General features: G+C 32.4%; 1 protein-coding gene and 1 pseudogene across 1 annotated transcript; both read left to right on the top strand.

Annotated features, from left to right (window-relative positions):
* The first annotated feature begins 3,324 nt into the window (after positions 1 to 3,324).
* On the top strand, positions 3,325 to 5,006 carry LOC114374985. Its single transcript, XM_028332716.1, has 2 exons — positions 3,325 to 4,075; positions 4,448 to 5,006. Exons 1-2 carry the CDS (start codon positions 3,485 to 3,487, stop codon positions 4,859 to 4,861), a joined length of 1,005 nt encoding a protein of 334 aa, XP_028188517.1. The 5' UTR covers positions 3,325 to 3,484; the 3' UTR covers positions 4,862 to 5,006.
* Positions 5,007 to 6,258: 1,252 nt separating this feature from the next.
* On the top strand, positions 6,259 to 9,563 carry LOC114375250 (annotated as a pseudogene).
* The last annotated feature ends 10,372 nt before the right edge of the window (positions 9,564 to 19,935 follow it).

The following is a 19,935-nucleotide window of genomic DNA, read 5'->3' as shown; positions in this document are numbered from 1 at the left end:
TTGTGTAACCTGGGAGTGGCTGGCTAAGTTTCTCCACGTTGTTGGCATAAAGCAGTTATTGATCTCTGACTTCCTAGCAGCTTCTGTTCATTATTATAGAGCACAAAAAGTCTTGTTTCATTGCACTCTATGCAGCCTCTACTTATGGCTATGACAAGGAGGTGGGTGGGAGCCTTTGATGCCAAGTCAGCAACTTTGACAATGTGGAGCATGTATTGATAGTACTAGACTTGCACACATCAACATACACTCACTTTCTTTCTATCTCATTTTTATTTTATCTCTTCTCATATTTTTTCATCAAATCACTTATTGTACTTATCATTTTCTTTTTCTATATTTTTTTCTTTCTTTTTTCTTCATACATCTCTCATTCCTCCACCTCAATCCATCCTATTTTAGATAGGACGATTAACATTTTTTTTATATGGATGAAACAAAGAGCAATGGATATAGAAGAAAATAATATTATATTTTAGAATTTTTTTATCATTTGATGAATTTTAATATAAAGGAAAAGAACAATTTCAGTAGGTCCTACATCAGAAGGTGTTTCTTTCCAAATTGGAAAGAAAAGGAAAAAATGATGGTTCAATACAGTTAAAAGATATAAATACTCTTGTTTATATCACTTCTAGTTGATTATTTAGAATATCAATTTTATTTTACACGCGTTTTTTTTTATTTTTTATTTTTAATTTCTACACAATTAAACAAAACAAAAGAAGAATAAATTATCTCTTTCATTTTACTTTTTACTCTTTTTTCTTCCTTTCAATTTTTTTTTTTTCTAAACTAAACATCTTTAATATATCTCCACACGGGAAGTATGCAAGTAGCTGTACATTATGATAATTTTGAAACAATATATACAGTAATTAATTCAACTTACAAATAACAAATCCTAAGTTTCTAACTAACTTAAGTGATTCTGAAATGTAAACAATTCTTTAACTAATTAAGCTAACAAATTATTTTTAAAGGGGAGGGATCGATAAATAACTTACCAATAACAGATCCTAATGTATCCGATCGACTAGTTGAATCGAGAATTGATCAGATGACTCAAAAAAACCAAAATATCTTAAAATCGATAGAAATCAATCAAATTGATATAAAACCGGTTAAAATTGATGTTGAACCGGTGCAGAGGACCAGAGTTGAACTAGTCTTTTTAATTTTTTTTAAATGATTTAATCTAAAATATTTTTAAAATAAATAAAAATATCTTCTTAAATATTTCATATAAATATCATTTATTTTCTTAACTATTATTAGTTTTTATCTTATAAAACATATAATTTAATCATTTATACTAATTTATAATTTTAAATACTAATCTTTTAATTATATATTATTTTATTACTTAAAATATTATATAATATTAAAAATATAAAACCGATTCAATCACGGTTGAACAATTGAATCTTGAACCAGTAATTTCACCAATTCAATTGCCCGTCTAGTTTTAAAAACATTTTCCATGATACACAGTAATATGAAACTTCAATTCAGTCATTCTCTTCTGCATTGTCAATTGGTTTTCTATTTTTTTTTTTTTAATTTCCCCCTTTCTCTAATGGACATTGGCAATTGATCTTCTTGGTAAGGCATAACCATTTTTCTTTACACATGCGACAAATTGTTGTAGACCTGATGGAATGAAAGGCTTATAATCTTTTCAATTTAAGCTAATGAATCCATTTGTGCAACGTGTCTATTGCTTGTATTTCTGGTTTTCTTCTGTGGAGAAAATGTGTGTCCCTTGAATCTGTTAGAAGGTTAGATATAAAGATTAGAGTGGTTTAGAAATGTCCAAGTGCCTGAGTTGGGTGTTATGTCATGTAGTATAAAGATTTGCGGGGACCAAAATGTAATGCTCCTCTTTGCTGCAAATGAATGAAGATTATCGTTTAAAATGATTGGTATTAACTTACATTAGCATTGACCTATAGGTTCATCTAGTCATCCAGCTAGAAGAAAATTAGTAACTTAGCCAAGAAATCTTCTTCCAAGATTATTCATCTAGTCATCCAGCTAAAATGATTGGTATTAACTTACATTAGCATCTATAGTAAAATCACAATACCAACAAATCTTGCCTTAAAAAAAAATACCAACAGATTTTTTGAAGTAAAGAGTTTTTAGTTTTCAAGAGTTTTTGCTTTAGTATGCTACTTTCATTTTCATTAGTGCATTTTCACTAATTACTATTGACATGTTTGGTTTGGGGTGAATCTTCAAAATCACATCAAAATGAAAAAAAAAATGACAGTAATGACTTGACACGGAAATTTAATGGATTTTCACTTGATGCATTTCCACTCCATACACACATTTTACAAAGATTACATTATTTTTTAAGAATTTACAAAAAAACCAAAATTTTATTCATCATTTTATTTGCGAATCAAACTCAATAATTGAAACTAGCCAATTAATTTAATAGTAATTTTTACCTAATCAGAAGAAACTTACAAATATAGCTAAAATTGGTCGAGATTCTAGAGTTGTTATTCGATAGGTTAACAACATTTACAACAAAATGCCAACAAAAAACAAACATTTACAACAAAATAATTCGGAGTTTTTGGCATCTTCCTTAACTGTACCATCAGCCTAGATTCAATTAAATAATTGGTTTCATTCCTTAACCAAACTGAACTAAATCAATACTTAAATTCAATTTCATCAGTTTGCTTTAATTTTTTAAACGCTCATAATATTTAGACAGCTAAGAACATTGGTGGTGTGAATTGTGATAGTGGAACACAGCAAAAGTCATAAAAACCCTATACACATGAGAAAGGAATGAAGGCATTCTGCAACTGCATGCTAAGAACTACTATAAATATAATTATTCAATTTTGATCATATAATAATTTTAAAAAATATCTATTCTCAAAGAAAATAACATGATAATTAAACCTTCTCACACCATATATAATCAAACTATTTGTTGTAATAGTCAAACAAACTACCAAACACAATGATTAATTTAACTTGTTTTGTGATGTAAAGTGGCTGCATAAACAAAAACCGCATCACATGGGAATGTGCTGGCATGACAAAGCCAATCCCAAAAAAATCGTCCCTGCCTATTATTTTTTTGTTGTGGAGCTTAATTGCCGCATGGCCCCACTTGGCCTCTATGCACTCATCCATCTCATAAGTATTATTTTCACTGCATGAAATGCCTTAGGGAAAATCCATTTCTGTATTAAATAACACTTTGTTTTTCTGGACAGTAAGCTCATTATGGCTAAACAATAATATAAGGACATCTTAAAGAACATGCTGTCATATCTCACATGGCTTATCTAGAAAGCTCAGCTTGAGCATTTTTTAATAGTCAAATCTTTGGCCTATGTGTGTACAACATTCATTTAATTTGTAATCAGAATTCAATGAAAATAGATTCAAAAGCCTCCATATAAATTCAGAACACATGAAGGGGTGACAAAGTTGGAAAAGTGGAAAACTCATGGAGCCTATTGGAAACTCTTATGAGTCTTCTTTTTCCAAAGATGAAAAAGTGGAAGCTGCAGATCTTCTTCTGGAGGAGTGCTGGTTCTTTGATAACTTATTAAAGATAACACCAAGGATGACAAGGTGTCACTCTGAGCCTTACCCTTCTTCCACTGGCCTAATCAGCCCCCCAGATTTTTTGGTGAAGGACTCAAACTCAAACTCATCATCACCAAGTAAACCACTAAACAATGGTGCTATTGTCCATCCTAAGATCCAGAGAGCACCATACATGCCACCATTGAGACTGAGAGAAGAAGAAGAAGACCAAAAAGGAAGCAGTTCTACAAGAAGCAAATTGGTGCACCAACCAACAGATCCTGTTGTGTCTCATGCAGCAAGTAAACCTCATTGTGCACAAATGAAAGGACGTCATAACAGTGATTGCGTTAGAAGGAAAAGCAAACTTCTTAGAACACCATCTTTGCCTCCATCCATAGGGAGAGATGAAAAGTTGCAAGTATATGATACTAGACCTGGCAGATTCCACAAGCAACCATCAACACCTACGCAAATTGACATTCTGCCCCCCAGGCAAACCTCTAAGGTACTTCAATCATCTGATTTTGTAAGATATTTAAGTAATAGACACATGTTTCATTTATATTTTAAATGCATAAGATTCTGTCCCTAGTAAGACTTTATGATTGCTTTTATTGTGGCCGTCGCCCAGAATAGCACCAATTAAAGCATGGCCAAAAACCCAAAAGTTTTTGGCAAAGCAAAATCATATAATTAGAAAAGGACAGGCAGCATTTGCTGCTACAATGATACTTTTTAAGAAAAGCCAATAGCCATTTAGAAAGTAAAGTTTTAAGACATATATATTCTTCCAAATTCAGATTGATTTGAATGTTTTGAAGTTAACTACTCAGTCCTCACATTTTCTCATTTGTGTTATTTTGGCTATGCATGACAGTCTTGTAGCATTCCAAGATGTAGACCAGCCAGAAAGACTGAGGTTGAAAGCTTCAACAAAGAGGGTATTATGGAGATGAGGCGCAGGTACTTGAATCAGAAAACAATGAGAAGAAGCCTAAGTGATCTTGAATTTGAAGAAGTTCAGGGGTTCAAGGATTTGGGGTTCTCATTTGAGAAAGAAACCTTAAGTCCAAGTTTAGCTAGCATACTGCCTGGTTTGCAAGAGAAAAAAAGAGATGAGACAGAGGAAGATAAGGCAGCAAGGAGACCATACTTATCAGAGGCATGGTTGGTACAAAGTTGTGCTCCTGCAATTCCAAATTGGACTTCTCACAAGTCTTCAGGTGACATGAAAGTGCAAATCAAGTTTTGGGCTAGAGCAGTGGCTTCAAACGTACACCTGAAATGCTGAGAAAAAGCCATTGATTGCATTCAAGTGTCATAATCACACTTTACTGATCAATTCTTTGTAAAAATTGTCTAAGAATAGACAAAATAATAATGATAATAATAGTAATTCTTGGTATTTGCTCTGCTATTATAAGTCATTTAATTAATCATCTATGCTCTCTCTGTATAAGCATATACTGATTATCAAAAACAATCTACCCATTTATAATATATAAATCCTGAAGCTCGAGTAACTTTCACAACTAATCACAACTACACTGATCTTTTCTTGTCGCATAAGCATTTTGATTGTTATGTCACAACTGGTTCAATACTTCAATTCCTTATTTTTTTTCTTAACCAGTTTATACCTACATTAATAAAACTTTTTTTTTTAGTTTCTAAAATGAGTAAGATGTCACTGGTCAGTGGTTACCTTCTATAAAATAACTATTAGTTACTCAAAATAATGAGTCATTTTTATATAAAAAATTACCATATTAGCTTGTAAATATTTAGTTAACAATACTGTAGAAAGAAAAATCAAAAGTTGATATGTTACAAGTAACACATCGAAAAATGACCTATGAGGGTATATGGATGGATACAACACAACAAGTCAACAACATAAACAGCAGAGCCTTATCCCACTCGATGGACACAACACAAACTTCTTTAAATTCTAAACCCCTCTCCAAATATAATGTGGTTTGCCTTGTTTTTATTATTTGCTCCTTGGTTTGGAACTTCATAATTTAATGATCTCCTTTTATTTCTTGCCTACTAAAATACATATTAAACAAATTCTTGTGTATATATATTTTCTCTATCATTACTAGACTTAGTATTATTCTGGAAATTCTGTTTTCAAACTAACTGTAGAATTCTTCTGTGAGATTTAAGGTTTTGACATTAGTTTATTTACCCTCGGGAAAACATTAAGCTGAAAGTGATTATACATAATGTATGCATGGTTTAATATGTGATGTATTACTATGCTCAAGTGAGATGAAATATGAGATTTATTTTAAGAATTCAAGATTTTTTTTTCTTAATTGCATATTTTTTCACCCAAATATTTACTGTCCAATTTTTATAACAAAGTGCTTACATGTTCCAAAAATAATATTGGTTTTATTACTAACAAAAAAATATATGAAAATAATAATAATAAAATATGCAAAAATTAAAAACATTATGATAAAAATATGTGAAAAAACTACAGAATGTGCGAAATAATAATAGCTTAGTTTTTTTTTTTATTCTTGTAAAAAACGTTGTTGTTTTTTTCATTTAACACTAAAAATTTCAAAATGTGCGAAATAATACTAGTTTAAGTTTTTTTATTTTTCATTTAACACTAAAAGGGAAAACGAAAAATCGTTTAACTGCGTGATCAATGGATATGGCCATATGGGGAAATTCGCTTTTGACACCAAAAGCCAAACAAACTCGAGAAGGTATCTTAGTCTTAGTGGTAGCATAAACAGCAACAACAGAAGCACCATTATCATCCCTGAAGCTGGGAACAGCACTCCTCAAAATAATCAAATCACTGCCATATACTATATATCAGATGTTGCACTCTCAGTGCCACCACCACCACCTTCTCTTCCCATTCACACTCACACACCACAAAGTTAAACCCCCTCTCTCCATTCTCCCACCTCTTCTTCACCACAAACCCACCATTCTCCACTCTGTTTCGGCTTCAGCCATTCCTCCATGGCTCGCACAACTCGCCGATGCAGCAGCAGACATTGACTTTGAGACAGAAGGAGAGGGCCCTGTTGAACTTCCATTCTCTTCCACTCCTTCCATTTTCGCCACCGCCGACGACCCTTCTCCCATCCAAGTCGCTTCCAGTGTTCTCCTCACCGGCGCCGTCTCCGTCTTCCTCTTCCGCTCCCTCCGCCGCAGGGCTCAACGTGTCAAACAATCAGTAACCACACTCTTCTCTCTTGTTTTTTTCTTCATTCCAAGATTATCTGAAAGAAAAAAATTATACTTTTTGAAGGTTGTTTTGTTATTCATAACATAATTGCCACTTGGGTTTCAATTTGACTTAGGATTATGTGCCATGCTAAGTTTCTGTGTATTTTCGTTTAAAAAAAACTGTAAAAATGTCAATTTTGACTTATAAAGTGGTTACTGGGAAAATTAATAACGTATCATATAGTCTATGATACTATTGTAAAGTGCATTTCAACTAAATTCTAGATGTTGGCGATCTTAGATTGACTAGTGATATGGCCAAAATAGTTTATATAGGTGGGAGGCAATCCTAACTTCACAAGTTAGCTTTTGGGTTGAGTCAAAGCCTAACAGAGTCTATCCTAATTGTTGTTGTTGGGCTATCAGGCCGTTATTGAACCATCCTACAGTTGTTCAATCTTACAAATTTCATATTCAAGAGATGTTTAGTCTTCAGTGTGAGGGAGGTGTTGGAGATCTGATATGACCAAAATAGTGTATACAAGTGGGGGGTAACCCTCACTCCATGAGTTAGTTTTTTGAGTTGATTTGGGCTCAAGCTCAAATTCTAAGACTAGAAAAAAAAAATTAAAGGTTATTTGATTGTGTATAATTGTCACTATTTGTGTTTTGCTGCTTTTGGCATTTTCAATTTGTCTGTAGGATAATGTGTGTAGTTACCCTTTTCTTTATAAATGTTTTGGTGAGAAATGATTTCGAAGAATGGATTTTTGGCTTTAAAAAATGAAATTGGATGTATTGGGTTGATTTTGTTGTTATGCTGTTCACATTAAGTTTTGCTGTGATTTTACTTATTTGTGCTGTTATGATGCAGTCTATGTATTCATTGAAATAGGTTTTGTGGTTTTAGCAATTCAGGTCTTCAGGAGAGAAGTCAATAAAGGAAGAAGCATTGGATAGCTTGAAAGCTATGGGGTCGGGTTCAGTGAAGGCTAAGGAGGATTCAGCTTCACCTGGTTAGGCATTGCTTGGGGGAATATCTGCTGGAGTTATTGCTCTTATTCTCTATAAGTTTGCCACTACCATTGAGGCAGGTCTAAACCGACAGACAATTTCAGATAACTTCTCTGTATGTCTCGTCTCCTGTCCTTCTTTAATCTGTATTTATTCTTTTTTGTTGCACGGCATGTTATTTGGAATTAGAAAATTCCGTTTCTTTTATTAATTTAACCAAATAAAAAGGTCAGAGTTTGAACACTATGTCATTTATATTGTATATTTGAAGTTAGTTTTTCCTTGTCTTAGAATCTCGCGATTCGATACAAATTATGATTCAAGATTCAAAAATGAGCTTTGCCATTCACGATTTGAATCTTGATTTGATATCATTAGTAGGTCGGACAGCTAGGAATAGGAATCTTTGTCAATTAATCTTCTTAACTGTGATGATGGTAAAATTATAATGGAAGTGTGTTTCATCTCTTAATATATTTTTTTCCTGGTTACTAGGCTTAATTATTCTGAACAATTTTTCCTTGGGTGGCTTATCATTCTTTCTTTAGTTAAATTTTAAAATTGAGACTCCAAAACACTTGTTGTAAAAAGATAGAAAAGTAATCATTTCAGATGAAGAAACAAAGAGTAGCTTTGGTAACATGAATCCATCTGTCCAAGGAATGTGCATGTACTTTGATTGGTGTCATTTCCTTCAAGCAGAAGTCTTCAAACATGTGGGGTTGTGTTTCTTTCACAAATTTCTTCCTAGGACATATTTGATTGAAATGATTATCTTAAAACTGCTTATGTTTTACCCTCTAGTATTTTGGTTGAAAAATATGTGTATGTTAAATCATTGCTGCCTGGTGTAGTGACACAGTTTGATTGAAGTTTGCAACATTGTTTAACTTACATGGATATTTAATGATGATTTGTATTACTTCATAGTTATTCTGTATAATTGATGAGCCTACTGAATATACCTCAAGTCATAGCTGCTCCGTGTATTGACAGTTTTATTGAAGTTTTCAGCATTGCTTTCATTTACATGGGTATTTTATGTTGATCTGTATTAGATCATGGTCATATCGAATACTGAACTGTGGTGATCGGAATATTCAATTTTACTGAAGTTTAATCATTGGAGATTAGTAAGGCAATTCATTCCCAGGTTGAAACTAGAGATTGTGCTAAATATGTATGAATCTAGTAGAGAAAATGACAACAGAACAGATGTTCAAGTTCTTGATGCTTTGTAATTGTATGCTTTTCAGGTCCGCCAGATAACCATTACCATAAGGTAGCTTCAATCTCTTTTTTCTATCCGGGCCTTGCTGTTCTTTTTTCAAAGCACCTGACCTGACAACTATATGACAATTTTTCACAGGACAATAGTGAATGGCTTGACCTACCTTGCAACATTTGTTTTTGGCCTGAATTCCCTTGGTTTATTCCTTTATTCTGGCCAGCTTGCCCTCAAATTCATCATGGGAAATTCAACTGAAAAGGAAACTGAAAGTAAAAGCACCGATCAGCCAAATTTATCAAATTCATCCATTGAGAGTTCCACAGATAAGACTGAATTGAGCAGCAGGAAGGAAGAACAAAGTTCAAATGATGCACAATAGTTATTAGGTGTAAATATAGTGAAGTTAAAATGGAGGTCAGTAAATTTTGTCCACATGTAAAATTAACATATCCTTTCTCTTTTGGGAGTAATGTAGGTGGCACATTCAATGCTGTTACTAGTCTTAATAATGAATTTTTTTTTTTTTAAGTTTATGGAAGCTCTATTCTCATGTCCCCTATTTTACCCTTTCCGTTTGGCATAATTTTGTCAGTTTTGTTTTGATAGGGAGAAGCTGAGGACTTGTTTGCAGTTACTCAATCCATTCAATGAAACATCAATTAAGTTTACAAATTCCAATTGCTGCATTTACATTTTTGTGGCCTTCACCAAAAATTTGTGTTTTATTATCATCGGTTATTTGAGACGAAGAGCAAGGTGCATACCCCTAGTCTATCCTTTGCCACTACTGGTATTTTGCCTTATAAGTGTAATGGCGCACTGCATTCTAGCCATTTTGCTGATTCTCCTTTGCCACCAATTCAAGTTACACAAATCCTTCAAATTGGAACCTTAAAACTATCCCCTGCAATGCAGTTTTGCAGTCTTAGATCCTTGGATTTGGGCTTAGCTTGCCTATAAACTAACTCAAAAGCTGAGGGTGTTTCTTACTTCTATACACGCGACAGATCACTGTGTTCGGATCTAAGGCATGTCTTGACCCCCAAGTTGTATGGTAATATCTTAATTAAACTAAGAACTCCATCACCTCTAACTCTACCTTGAACCTCTAGTAAATGGCTACTAAGACCAGCTTGTAGTGAACTTGGAATATCAGCTTTGAGTACATTTAGTTAGAGATGTTTGTGTGTTTGTACATAATTGTACATGCAATAATTAGAGTTAGGTAAGTTCTCAGACACAACTCTGCTGCATGTTAGTAGCTCAACCCACATGGACATAAACATCATATAGCTACGTGGAAACAAGAAATTGAAGAATTTTACTTATTTACTTTTGTGATCGATGTTATTTAGATTAATGACGCCATTGGTAATTGGGACAAAAAAACTCATTCTCTCTTCCTCCAAAAGTAATAAAGAGTACACAAAGAGCTTATATTAATTATTCAATCTTATATAAAGAATCAAAATCATATTCTAGCAAAATATTTTTTTTTAACTATTCATATAATATTCAATAGACAAGATTTATTTCTCAAACTTATATTCTCATTTGATGTACTCTTGTATACTTTTTCTTTCTTCTGAATACTCTTGTATAAGACAAGTATCGAGATTTTCCTAAAGAAAAATATACAAGTTATGTGCCTTTTAAAATTATTAAGTTGTCATTAAATAACTTTTAATGACTCCATTTTTCTACGAAATAAACTGATTATATATTCAACATTTCTACCTTTGACTCTCAAATGAAAATATTGTAGTTCTCTTCGAACATATATTACAAATGGGGCTTTCGCGAGGCCTCCCTTCATTATTGGTTCTGCTATCCATGTGCAAACTATCACTTTGTGGGTGCCAGAATGTCTATCTCCCATTCCCTACACCATTTCCAATCTGTTCAAAAAGTTTACAGCAAAAACACTTTATGATAACAGCTTCCATGGTGTTTTTCTCTGTTCGTCCTTTTTCAACTCAAGATTCCTAATCAGTCCTACCCTTTTTCCAGATAATAAAGCAACTACGATCATGAAACTTTTTAAGCAAGAATCAAACATCTGGTTGTCGATGTCTCAACCGTGGTTTTACACCTCATGCTCCATCTTCACAATTAAGGATTTAAACATGCTTCTGAACACTTCTCATTCATATTAACGCATAAAAATAAATAAATAGTAAAGGTAGCTACATGATTTACTTTTGTTTCGTGCTGTGGGGTTCAACAATTTACTGAAGTTGGCACATGCAAGTATATATGTGTGTGTGAAAACAAAGTTGAAAATTACATCTTGAAACCAACATGGTGTGTAATACTTAGCGTAATACTTAGCAGAATTGTGACATTCTCTATTCTAACATGCATATAAATAAATAAAACATATAAAAATATAGATAAACAAATTTATGGGTAAAAAGTTCACATTCACTTCGCTATTATCAAATAAAACTTATTAAAAGCATATTCGGCTCAGAACAAGGCCGTCAAAGTTTACAAAAAAAATTTTGTTAAAGCATTGCGGTAAAATAAAATAAAATAACATCATGCAATTAAAATAAAAATTTATTCCCAATGTCACATCTTATCAGAGCATTGTGTCACAACGTTCTCTAGCACGAGGTTCTTTAAAGTCATATACTTAGTCATCTGCTCCAACAACACAAGGTTCGAGATAATTACAGAATCCAAACACAAATAGTACACAAGGAGTGAGTTATCACATTTCTAAAAAAGCAAATAAACAAAGATGTAATCAAAATAAATTACGAAAATATTTATAACATAACTCAACTTAATACAATCCACGTCACTTCACCACTTTATCATTTAAAAATCATTTTTCAATCACTAATCACATTACACATGAATCACACACTTGAGTCAAGACGTAATAACACTCATCAATTTCATAATAGACAATTAGCAAGTGTTATGCAACAATTATACTAAGACTCAAGCCTATATGCAATGTGGTAGCATGTCAATGAAAAATTAACTTAGAACGCTTAGGAGTACATAACGAGACACACCACACAATGATATGTCAAATCACTCTCACTAAGTAAAATCATAAACTGACCAGTCAGAGTCACTCTGTTTTGCGAGAATGTTCCAACCATATGGAATCAACATAGGCTTAGAGGAACACTCAATTGAGTATCTTTACCCCCAAGACCTAGACTCCGAGGAATCCATTAGGGCCTCACCTTTCTGATTTAGGTCCAATCCTTAAAATAATTTTTGCACGCAGACACTGCTCATGAACTATACAATACCCACGACCTCACACTCGTGTTTCAAACACGCTTAACACGTTGTGCTACAATTTAACACTTTAGGTTCCTAACTAGGAATCCTACACTTTCCCATTAATACTACGCATAAACATTTTTCTCAAGGTAAACATCTATCGATTATTGTATAATTCAAAATTCACAATACAAGTATTGTCACATCAAATGTTAATCACACACTTATTCACAACCAAATTTCATGTTCACAATTTTAACATATCACAACGTCACAATCTACCATCACATGTTTACATGTATCTCACAAATCAACGCATGTTTAACTTTACACTTATACTCAATCCCAATAACAATGTTATGATTTCAAAGCAGTATGTTATCTCGCAATTCATCACATATTTAATTTATCACTTAGGCACAATTTTAATCTCAATATAACAATTTATCATGCCAATCTAGCAAATATTGTCCAAAATACAAAAAAATTATACAAAAATGCTTCTCACAACATGGGGAGTAAAACCCCTCAAACAATTCCACACAATCATATCAAAATCAATGAATCAAAATCCTAGGTTAAAAACACGAAAACACTAAGAGCACTGAATTTTATCAACCAATTCGTATCAGAAAATTAATTGGTCTGTCAAACACAATAATATTGTATTTATAATCATAAAGGAAAAATTATAATTAAAAAAACATCTCAAAATAAATCTCTATTTGATTTCCTAATGATCTCTACACGTGTTCATTCTAAACCCAATTGCGATAAACTTATCCCTTATCTCTAAGCGGGGCTCACCTATGTAGTCTGAAAGTGATAGCAACGTCTCTAGCATTTTCCTAAGATTCCTCAAGTTTTTCCTCTGTTTGCCCAGTTAGAATTTTCAAGCGTTACTGTCAATGTGCGAGACTAATTTCTCTCTACAAAAATATTATTTCGCAAATCCCAACGGTAAGAATGTGAGAAAATGGGTTACGAAGGTGGTGTATGCGAAAAAGTGAAAGCTTATTGTTTGGAACATTTCTTCCACCACATACACTATCTTGAAAATCCTAACGGTGGGTGTGTGTGAAAATAAATTTCAAACCAAATTTTACAATGATCCAACGGTTAACGAATCTGGGATCGTCGTTTTACTATGACATGCTTGAATGTATGTGAAAAAAAAAAGAGGGTTTTGGGGAGAGGGAAGGGAAAACGAATTTGAGAGAAAGAGAGAGCGTAGAGACGTATAATCAGTTTGGAAACTGACCCACTATGTCTCTATTTATAGCTAGGGTACTCTCAACATATTATTTACTCTATTTTTCTTTATTTTTATTATTTTATAAAATAGAACTCTATTTTATTTCCTATCAAATAAATAAATAAAATATTATTTTTATTTTCCTTCAAACCATTATTTTAATTAATAAAATTATTTCTCCTTATTTATTTAATTATAAAACCCTCATCATTTTTTCTAAAACTCTATTTATTTATAAATAAAAATCATTTTTAATTTATTTAAAAAAATAGGTGTTACACATATCATCATGCGATTTTTCTTTTGTGAATTTGTGGGAAAAACCCACACAACACTAGAAATCCTCCGGGAATGTGACAGCAATTACATTTGTAACATCCCAATTTTTCGTAAATAAATTTAAAAAACTTTTTAGTATAAATAAATAAATAAATAAATATAGAGCAAATAATAGGCTGAGTACCCTAGGTATAAATAGTTATGTTAAGTCAGCTGCCTCCTTTTGGCCTCATTTTCGTTTTTTCCCTTCTCCACTCAAAACCCTTTCTTTTTCCCGCAGCCCACCAAACCAGTCTCAGAAAAACGACGATCTCGAACCCGTTCACCGTTGGATCGTCGTGAAATTTGAGTATCATGTTCGCAACCCAATTACGAACATTCTCACCGTTGGGAATTTCAAAATAATATATGAGCTTAGAGGAAAACCCTTCGCATTGTAGCATTTTAATTTCCCGCATAAACCCAAAAACTGTCTCGGTAAAACTACGATCCCGGTTTCGTTAGCCGTTGGATTTCCATGAAATTCGGATATGTTGTTCGAAATTCAATTCCTCACACTTCCACCGTTGGGATATGTGAAATAATATTCGTGGAGGGAGAAAAATTAATCGCATGAAGACAGTACAAGTGGAGGTTTCAATCTCCTCTCCGTCTCTCTGACGTTTGAGAATTCTATCGGAATAGTCGGAAGAATAATTGAAAGAATTTCAGGGAACCGCTAGAGATGTTGCTATCACTTGCTGAAGACACGTGAGTCCGCTCAGAGGTAAGGGATGAGTTATTCACAATTGGGAACTAGTGAGAACATGTGTAGGGATCCTTAGAGATATCAATTGGAATGGGTTTTTGAGTGTTTTTGCAATTTCATTTTATCCTTATAATTATTACAGTAAATTATATATGTTTGACAGACCAATTGTTGTGAAATTGATATGTTATTATGTTGAGTGTGAACCCTATAAATTGAGTATTTTTTCTAATTAATATGAATTGATAAAATAAAGTAAGAAGAAATTTAGAGAGAGATATTGATTTTGTATTTTCTCTTTTTCTTGCTGTTTAGGTTTTTATATATAAATTAAAAAAAATTAATACCATAATTGAAACTGACCAAAGTGTTCATATAATTATTTAAAATTTGTGCATTGAAAGCTTACTTTGAAATTTGTGATTTAATATGATGTATGATAGTTTATATATATAGAGGTAGTTATTTATATTAATAATTTATGTAAATAATATTGTAGAGTGTTATAGTATGATTCCAAAAATTATTAAGTGTTGGAGTTTGAGAATATTATGGTTAAATTTTATGAACATGTGTATGTTGTACCTTATGAATATCATTGGGCATGTTATGAGACGGTTGATGTGAGGTTATGAGATGTTAAAGTGTGGACATGATATTCGATTGAGAATAAGTGGATGTGTTAACATTTGATGTTACATTAATTATATCGTGAGCTATGAATTATACAATAACCCGACCAGTGTTTATGCGCAGTGTTAAAGAGAAAGTGTAGGTTCCTAGTTAGGAACCAGTGTTAAATTGTAGCGCAATTGTGTTAAACATGTTTGAAACATGAGTATGAGGTCGTGGTATTGTATAATTCATGAGCAGTGCTTATAAATGAAATATGTGATGAATTGTGGAATGATATGTTGCCTTGAGATTATAATATTGTTATTGAGATTGAGTAAAAGTGTAAAGTAGAACAGGTGTTGAATTGTGAGATATGTGAAAACATGTGATGGTGGATTGTGACATTATGAGATGTGAAATTGTGAATGAGTTTTGGTTGTGAATAAGTGTGTGATTAACTCTTGATGTGACATTATTTGTGTTGTAAGCTGTGAATTGTACAATAACCCGATCAGTGTTATCTTGAGAAAAGTGTAAATGCGCAGTGTTAAAGAGAAAGTGTAGGTTTCCTATTTAGGAACCAGTGTTAAAGAGAAAGTGTAGGTTCCTATTTAGGAACCAGTGTTAAATTGTAGCGCAATATGTTGTATGTGCTTAAGACACGAGTGTGAGGTCGTGGGTATTATATAATTCACTAGCAGTGTCTGTGTGCTAAAATGATTTTAGGGGTTGGACCTGAATCAGGAGGGAGAGGCCCTGACGGACTCTTCGGAGTGTAGGCCTTGGGGGTCACCGGGTTTGAGTCTCTTTTAAGCCTATGCTGATCCCATATGGTTGGGACATTCTCGCAAAACATCGTGACCCTGACTGGTCTCCCTATGATCTTACTTAGTGAGAGTGACCTGACAAACCCATTGTGTGGTGTGTCTTGTTATGTACTCCTAAGCGCCCCAGGGTGGTTTTTCACTGACATGGTACCACATTGCATATAGGCTTGAGTCTTAGCATAACTGTCTCATGCGCTTGCTAATTATTTATTATGAAATTAATGTGTTATTATGTCTTGATCAGAGAATGTGATTTTTGTGTAATGTGATTGATGATTGAAAAGTGTGATTGATGGATGAAAAGTGAATTTTGAATGACGAAGTGGTAAAGTTACGTGAGCTATGTTTAAGCAAGTGGTATCTCATTTATATAATATGTATACTTGATTGTCTTGTTTCTCTATTAGTTAGGAATGTGATAACTCACTCCCTGTGTGTGGTTGTGTTTGGATCCAGTGATGATCTTGAACTTGTGTTCGGGGGAGCAGAAAATAGGTGGATGACTATGAAGAATCACATGCTAGAGGACACGGGAACACAACGCTCTGATAGGATGTGACATTAGGATATAAGTTCTATATTAATTGTATGAAGCTTAGACGACCTTGTTGAGTCGAGAATACTTTATTATTTATTTGAACAAATTTGAATATGATGTAAAAGAAAAATGAATGTGAACCTTTTTCCCCTTTGAAAGACTTATAAAAAAAATGTTTTAAAAATACTTTTAATTAATATTTGAATTTTTTATTCCTTATTAGTATATATGAGAGGGGTAGAAGGTGTCACAACATTAGCCAAAACCACATAAAGAATAAAAACATGAATAACATCAAAAACTCTAATCCAATGACCAAGAGTCTGAGCATATTATCTTTTAAGTATGTGGTCAAGAGTTCAAATTTTAGACCAATTTGTATGAAATAAGATTTGATCAGAGAGATACATCCTTTAAATAAATTTCAATATTTCATTAGTATTTCAAGTAAATTAATTGAATATCAACTATCGAACTTAAAACATAGTGAGGTGAAGGAGACGCTGCCTCAAAGACTGTGAATCCAAGGATTAATTAAATGAATGAGCATGATTTGTTTCCTTCTCGGCTTTTCTTTCTTGTCTTTGGCTTTGTCCTTACCTATTGCAAAGAAAGAGGGGAAAAGCTTGCAAGATAATCATACTATAGTTTTTGCTGTCTTGGGAATTGACTATGCTTCGAAGTCTATAATTGATTGACTGAGGAAACGCTTTGAAATTCTGAAAATCTATTGCAAAGGAATGGGAAAACAATGCAATGGGAAAGACAAAACGCTAACTTTACAGCTTATCCTCAGCATAGTTGCTTTCAAGCTCAAGCTGTATCACACATAATTATCTCAAAATCATTCAAGATTATGAGCGCGGACAAATCAAACACGTAACACACTTTAACAAACCAAATGCTTGCTTTGCTAAAAGATCAAAAAGACTCGTTACTAGGATTTTATAAAGTCCATTAATAATGTTTGTCTTTACTAGCATATATTCATAGTAGAAGTCCTATTGTAAAACCATTGATTAAAGAAGTACGCATAAAATAATAATATTCTGTAAGATAAAACCTACACTATTCACTGTTTTTCCAATCGGTTAGATTATGTCTTAATGATTTACGCAGGTTATCTGCGCCAAAATTTTACTTAAAAGAGAAATTGCTGTTCTGAAAATTTTCACATTTTTTATATAGTATAATGAGAATCAATATTAAATCCTCGTGCATATAACCCAACCTCACCACTAAATCAACAAAATATGGATAACAATTTATTTGAAATTGTTTTCACTTAATCAAAAGTCTCAAATTTATGTTTAGGATATATCATTGTGTTAAATATTAAAAAAAAAAACTTTACTCCACGTAACTATCTTATCCAGAACAAAATTACCCCAACAGAGTAATAACAAAAACAAAAAAAAAAATCCCACCACTAGCTTATTATGAATCAGAAATTTTCTACATGATTCATAAGCTTCACTCTTTTCCATATTGGTTCACGTTGCCTTTTAACCATTAAATACAACTTCAATCAAGAAGTAGTCCAACTACTGTTTTTTTTTTTACCCTCAACCTTGATATACATATTTATATAATAAAATATATAGAAATATAAAATTTCATAAATTATTTTTTTATAATAAACATAAATAAGCTCATGTAGATAAAATATTCATATTCACATTAATCACAAAATTAAAAACTTATTAAATAAGAGTATAAAAACATTTTTGGCCTAAAACAAGATCTTTCAATTTTTTACAAAAGAAAATAAGTTAAGCAACGTAATAATATAAGGTAACATGTTCAAAACATTATGTAAATAATATAAAAATTTATATCCCAATGCCTCATCTTATCAAAGCATTGTGTTCCAGTATCCTTTAACATGATGTTCTCCATAACCATCCACCTAACAATCTGCTCTCACGAACTTAAAGTTCAAGATCATTATAGGATCCAAACATAAACAACATACAAGAAGTGAGTTATCACATTCTTAACTAATAGAGAGAAACAAAATAACATAGATATGTATATCATATAAATGAAATACAACGTACTTCAACACAACTCACGTCATTCAACCGCTTATCGCGTAACATCACATCTCAACACTACACGTCTCACACATTTTCACATCATTCACATACTCAAGGATTAAAACACAATATCACTCAACCAATCAATTTTGATCAATACACAAGCATTATGCAACAAATATACTAAGACTCAATCTTATATGCAATGTGGTACCATGTTAGTGAAAAACCTTGTCAGGTGCCCAGAGTACATGACAAGACAAACCACGTACTGGTAAGTCAAGTCAAGTCACTCTCACTAGATAAAATCATAGAGAGACCAGTCAGGGTGACTCTGTTTTGTGAGAATACTCCAATCATATGGGATCAATATAGACTTCAAGGAATATTCAAACCAAGTGTATTTACCCTCAAGACTTATACTTCGAAGAATCCGTCAAGGTCTCTCCCTCTTGATTCAGGTTTAATCCAAAAAATATTTTAACATGTAGACTCTATCTATGAACTGTACAAAACACACGACTCTTCAATTGTTCTCAAAATAATTTTAACTTGTCGCACCTCAAAGTAATTAAACTCGTCGGATTCCCACAATGGATGTCATCATAATACTTGTCGCGCATTAACTCATTGTCCTTAAAGGGTCTTACAATTCATAACTTAGAACTCAAAACACACAACATCTTAATACACACGTGTGATCTCAATTTAATACATACTTAACTTGTCACTTACACATAGTTCATCACACTTCCATAATCTCAAGATAACATGTTATCACACCTCATGTATTATATACATGTCACACAATAATAATATTAATATGTTATGTTCATATGATTAAATTTCTCAAACAATTTCACATAATCATATTAAAATCAAAAGAAATCAAAATCATAAGTAAAAAATATGAAAATATCAAGAACACTCAATTTTATTATAAAGGAAGAATTATAATTCAATAAATATCTCAAAATAAACCTCAATCTAATCCTCTAAAGATCTCTACACATATTCATTCTAACCTCAATTGCAATAAATTCATCTCTTACCTCAAACTCACGTGTATAGTCCATAGCATCATCTCTAACAATTTTCTAAGATTCTTAAGTTTTTCCTCTAATTGTTCTAGTATAATTTCTCAGCATTAGAGAAAAGACAAGAAAAGAAAAATTAGAGCCTCAATTTTACCATTTATGTACAAAAAACATTTCTTCCTCCACAGACATTATTTCACAAATCCCAACGATAAGAATATGCGAAAATTAATTTCAAATCTGATGTTCAAATTTCACGATAGTCCAACAATTATCAAGCCCAAATTCATAAAGATGTATCATAAAATCTAATATATTTTTATTTATAA

This window comes from Glycine soja, chromosome 11 (genome assembly GCF_004193775.1).
Source record: "Glycine soja cultivar W05 chromosome 11, ASM419377v2, whole genome shotgun sequence".
Classification (NCBI taxonomy): domain Eukaryota; kingdom Viridiplantae; phylum Streptophyta; class Magnoliopsida; order Fabales; family Fabaceae; genus Glycine; species Glycine soja.
This window is presented reverse-complemented; position numbering and strand designations above follow the sequence as displayed.

Coding starts and splice junctions, on each gene's coding strand:
- LOC114374985 (XM_028332716.1), top strand. CDS start 3,485: ATGGAGCCTATTGGAAACTCTTATGAGTCTTCTTTTTCCAAAGATGAA. Junction 4,076..4,447: donor CCCCCAGGCAAACCTCTAAG/GTACTTCAATCA, acceptor TATGCATGACAG/TCTTGTAGCATTCCAAGATG.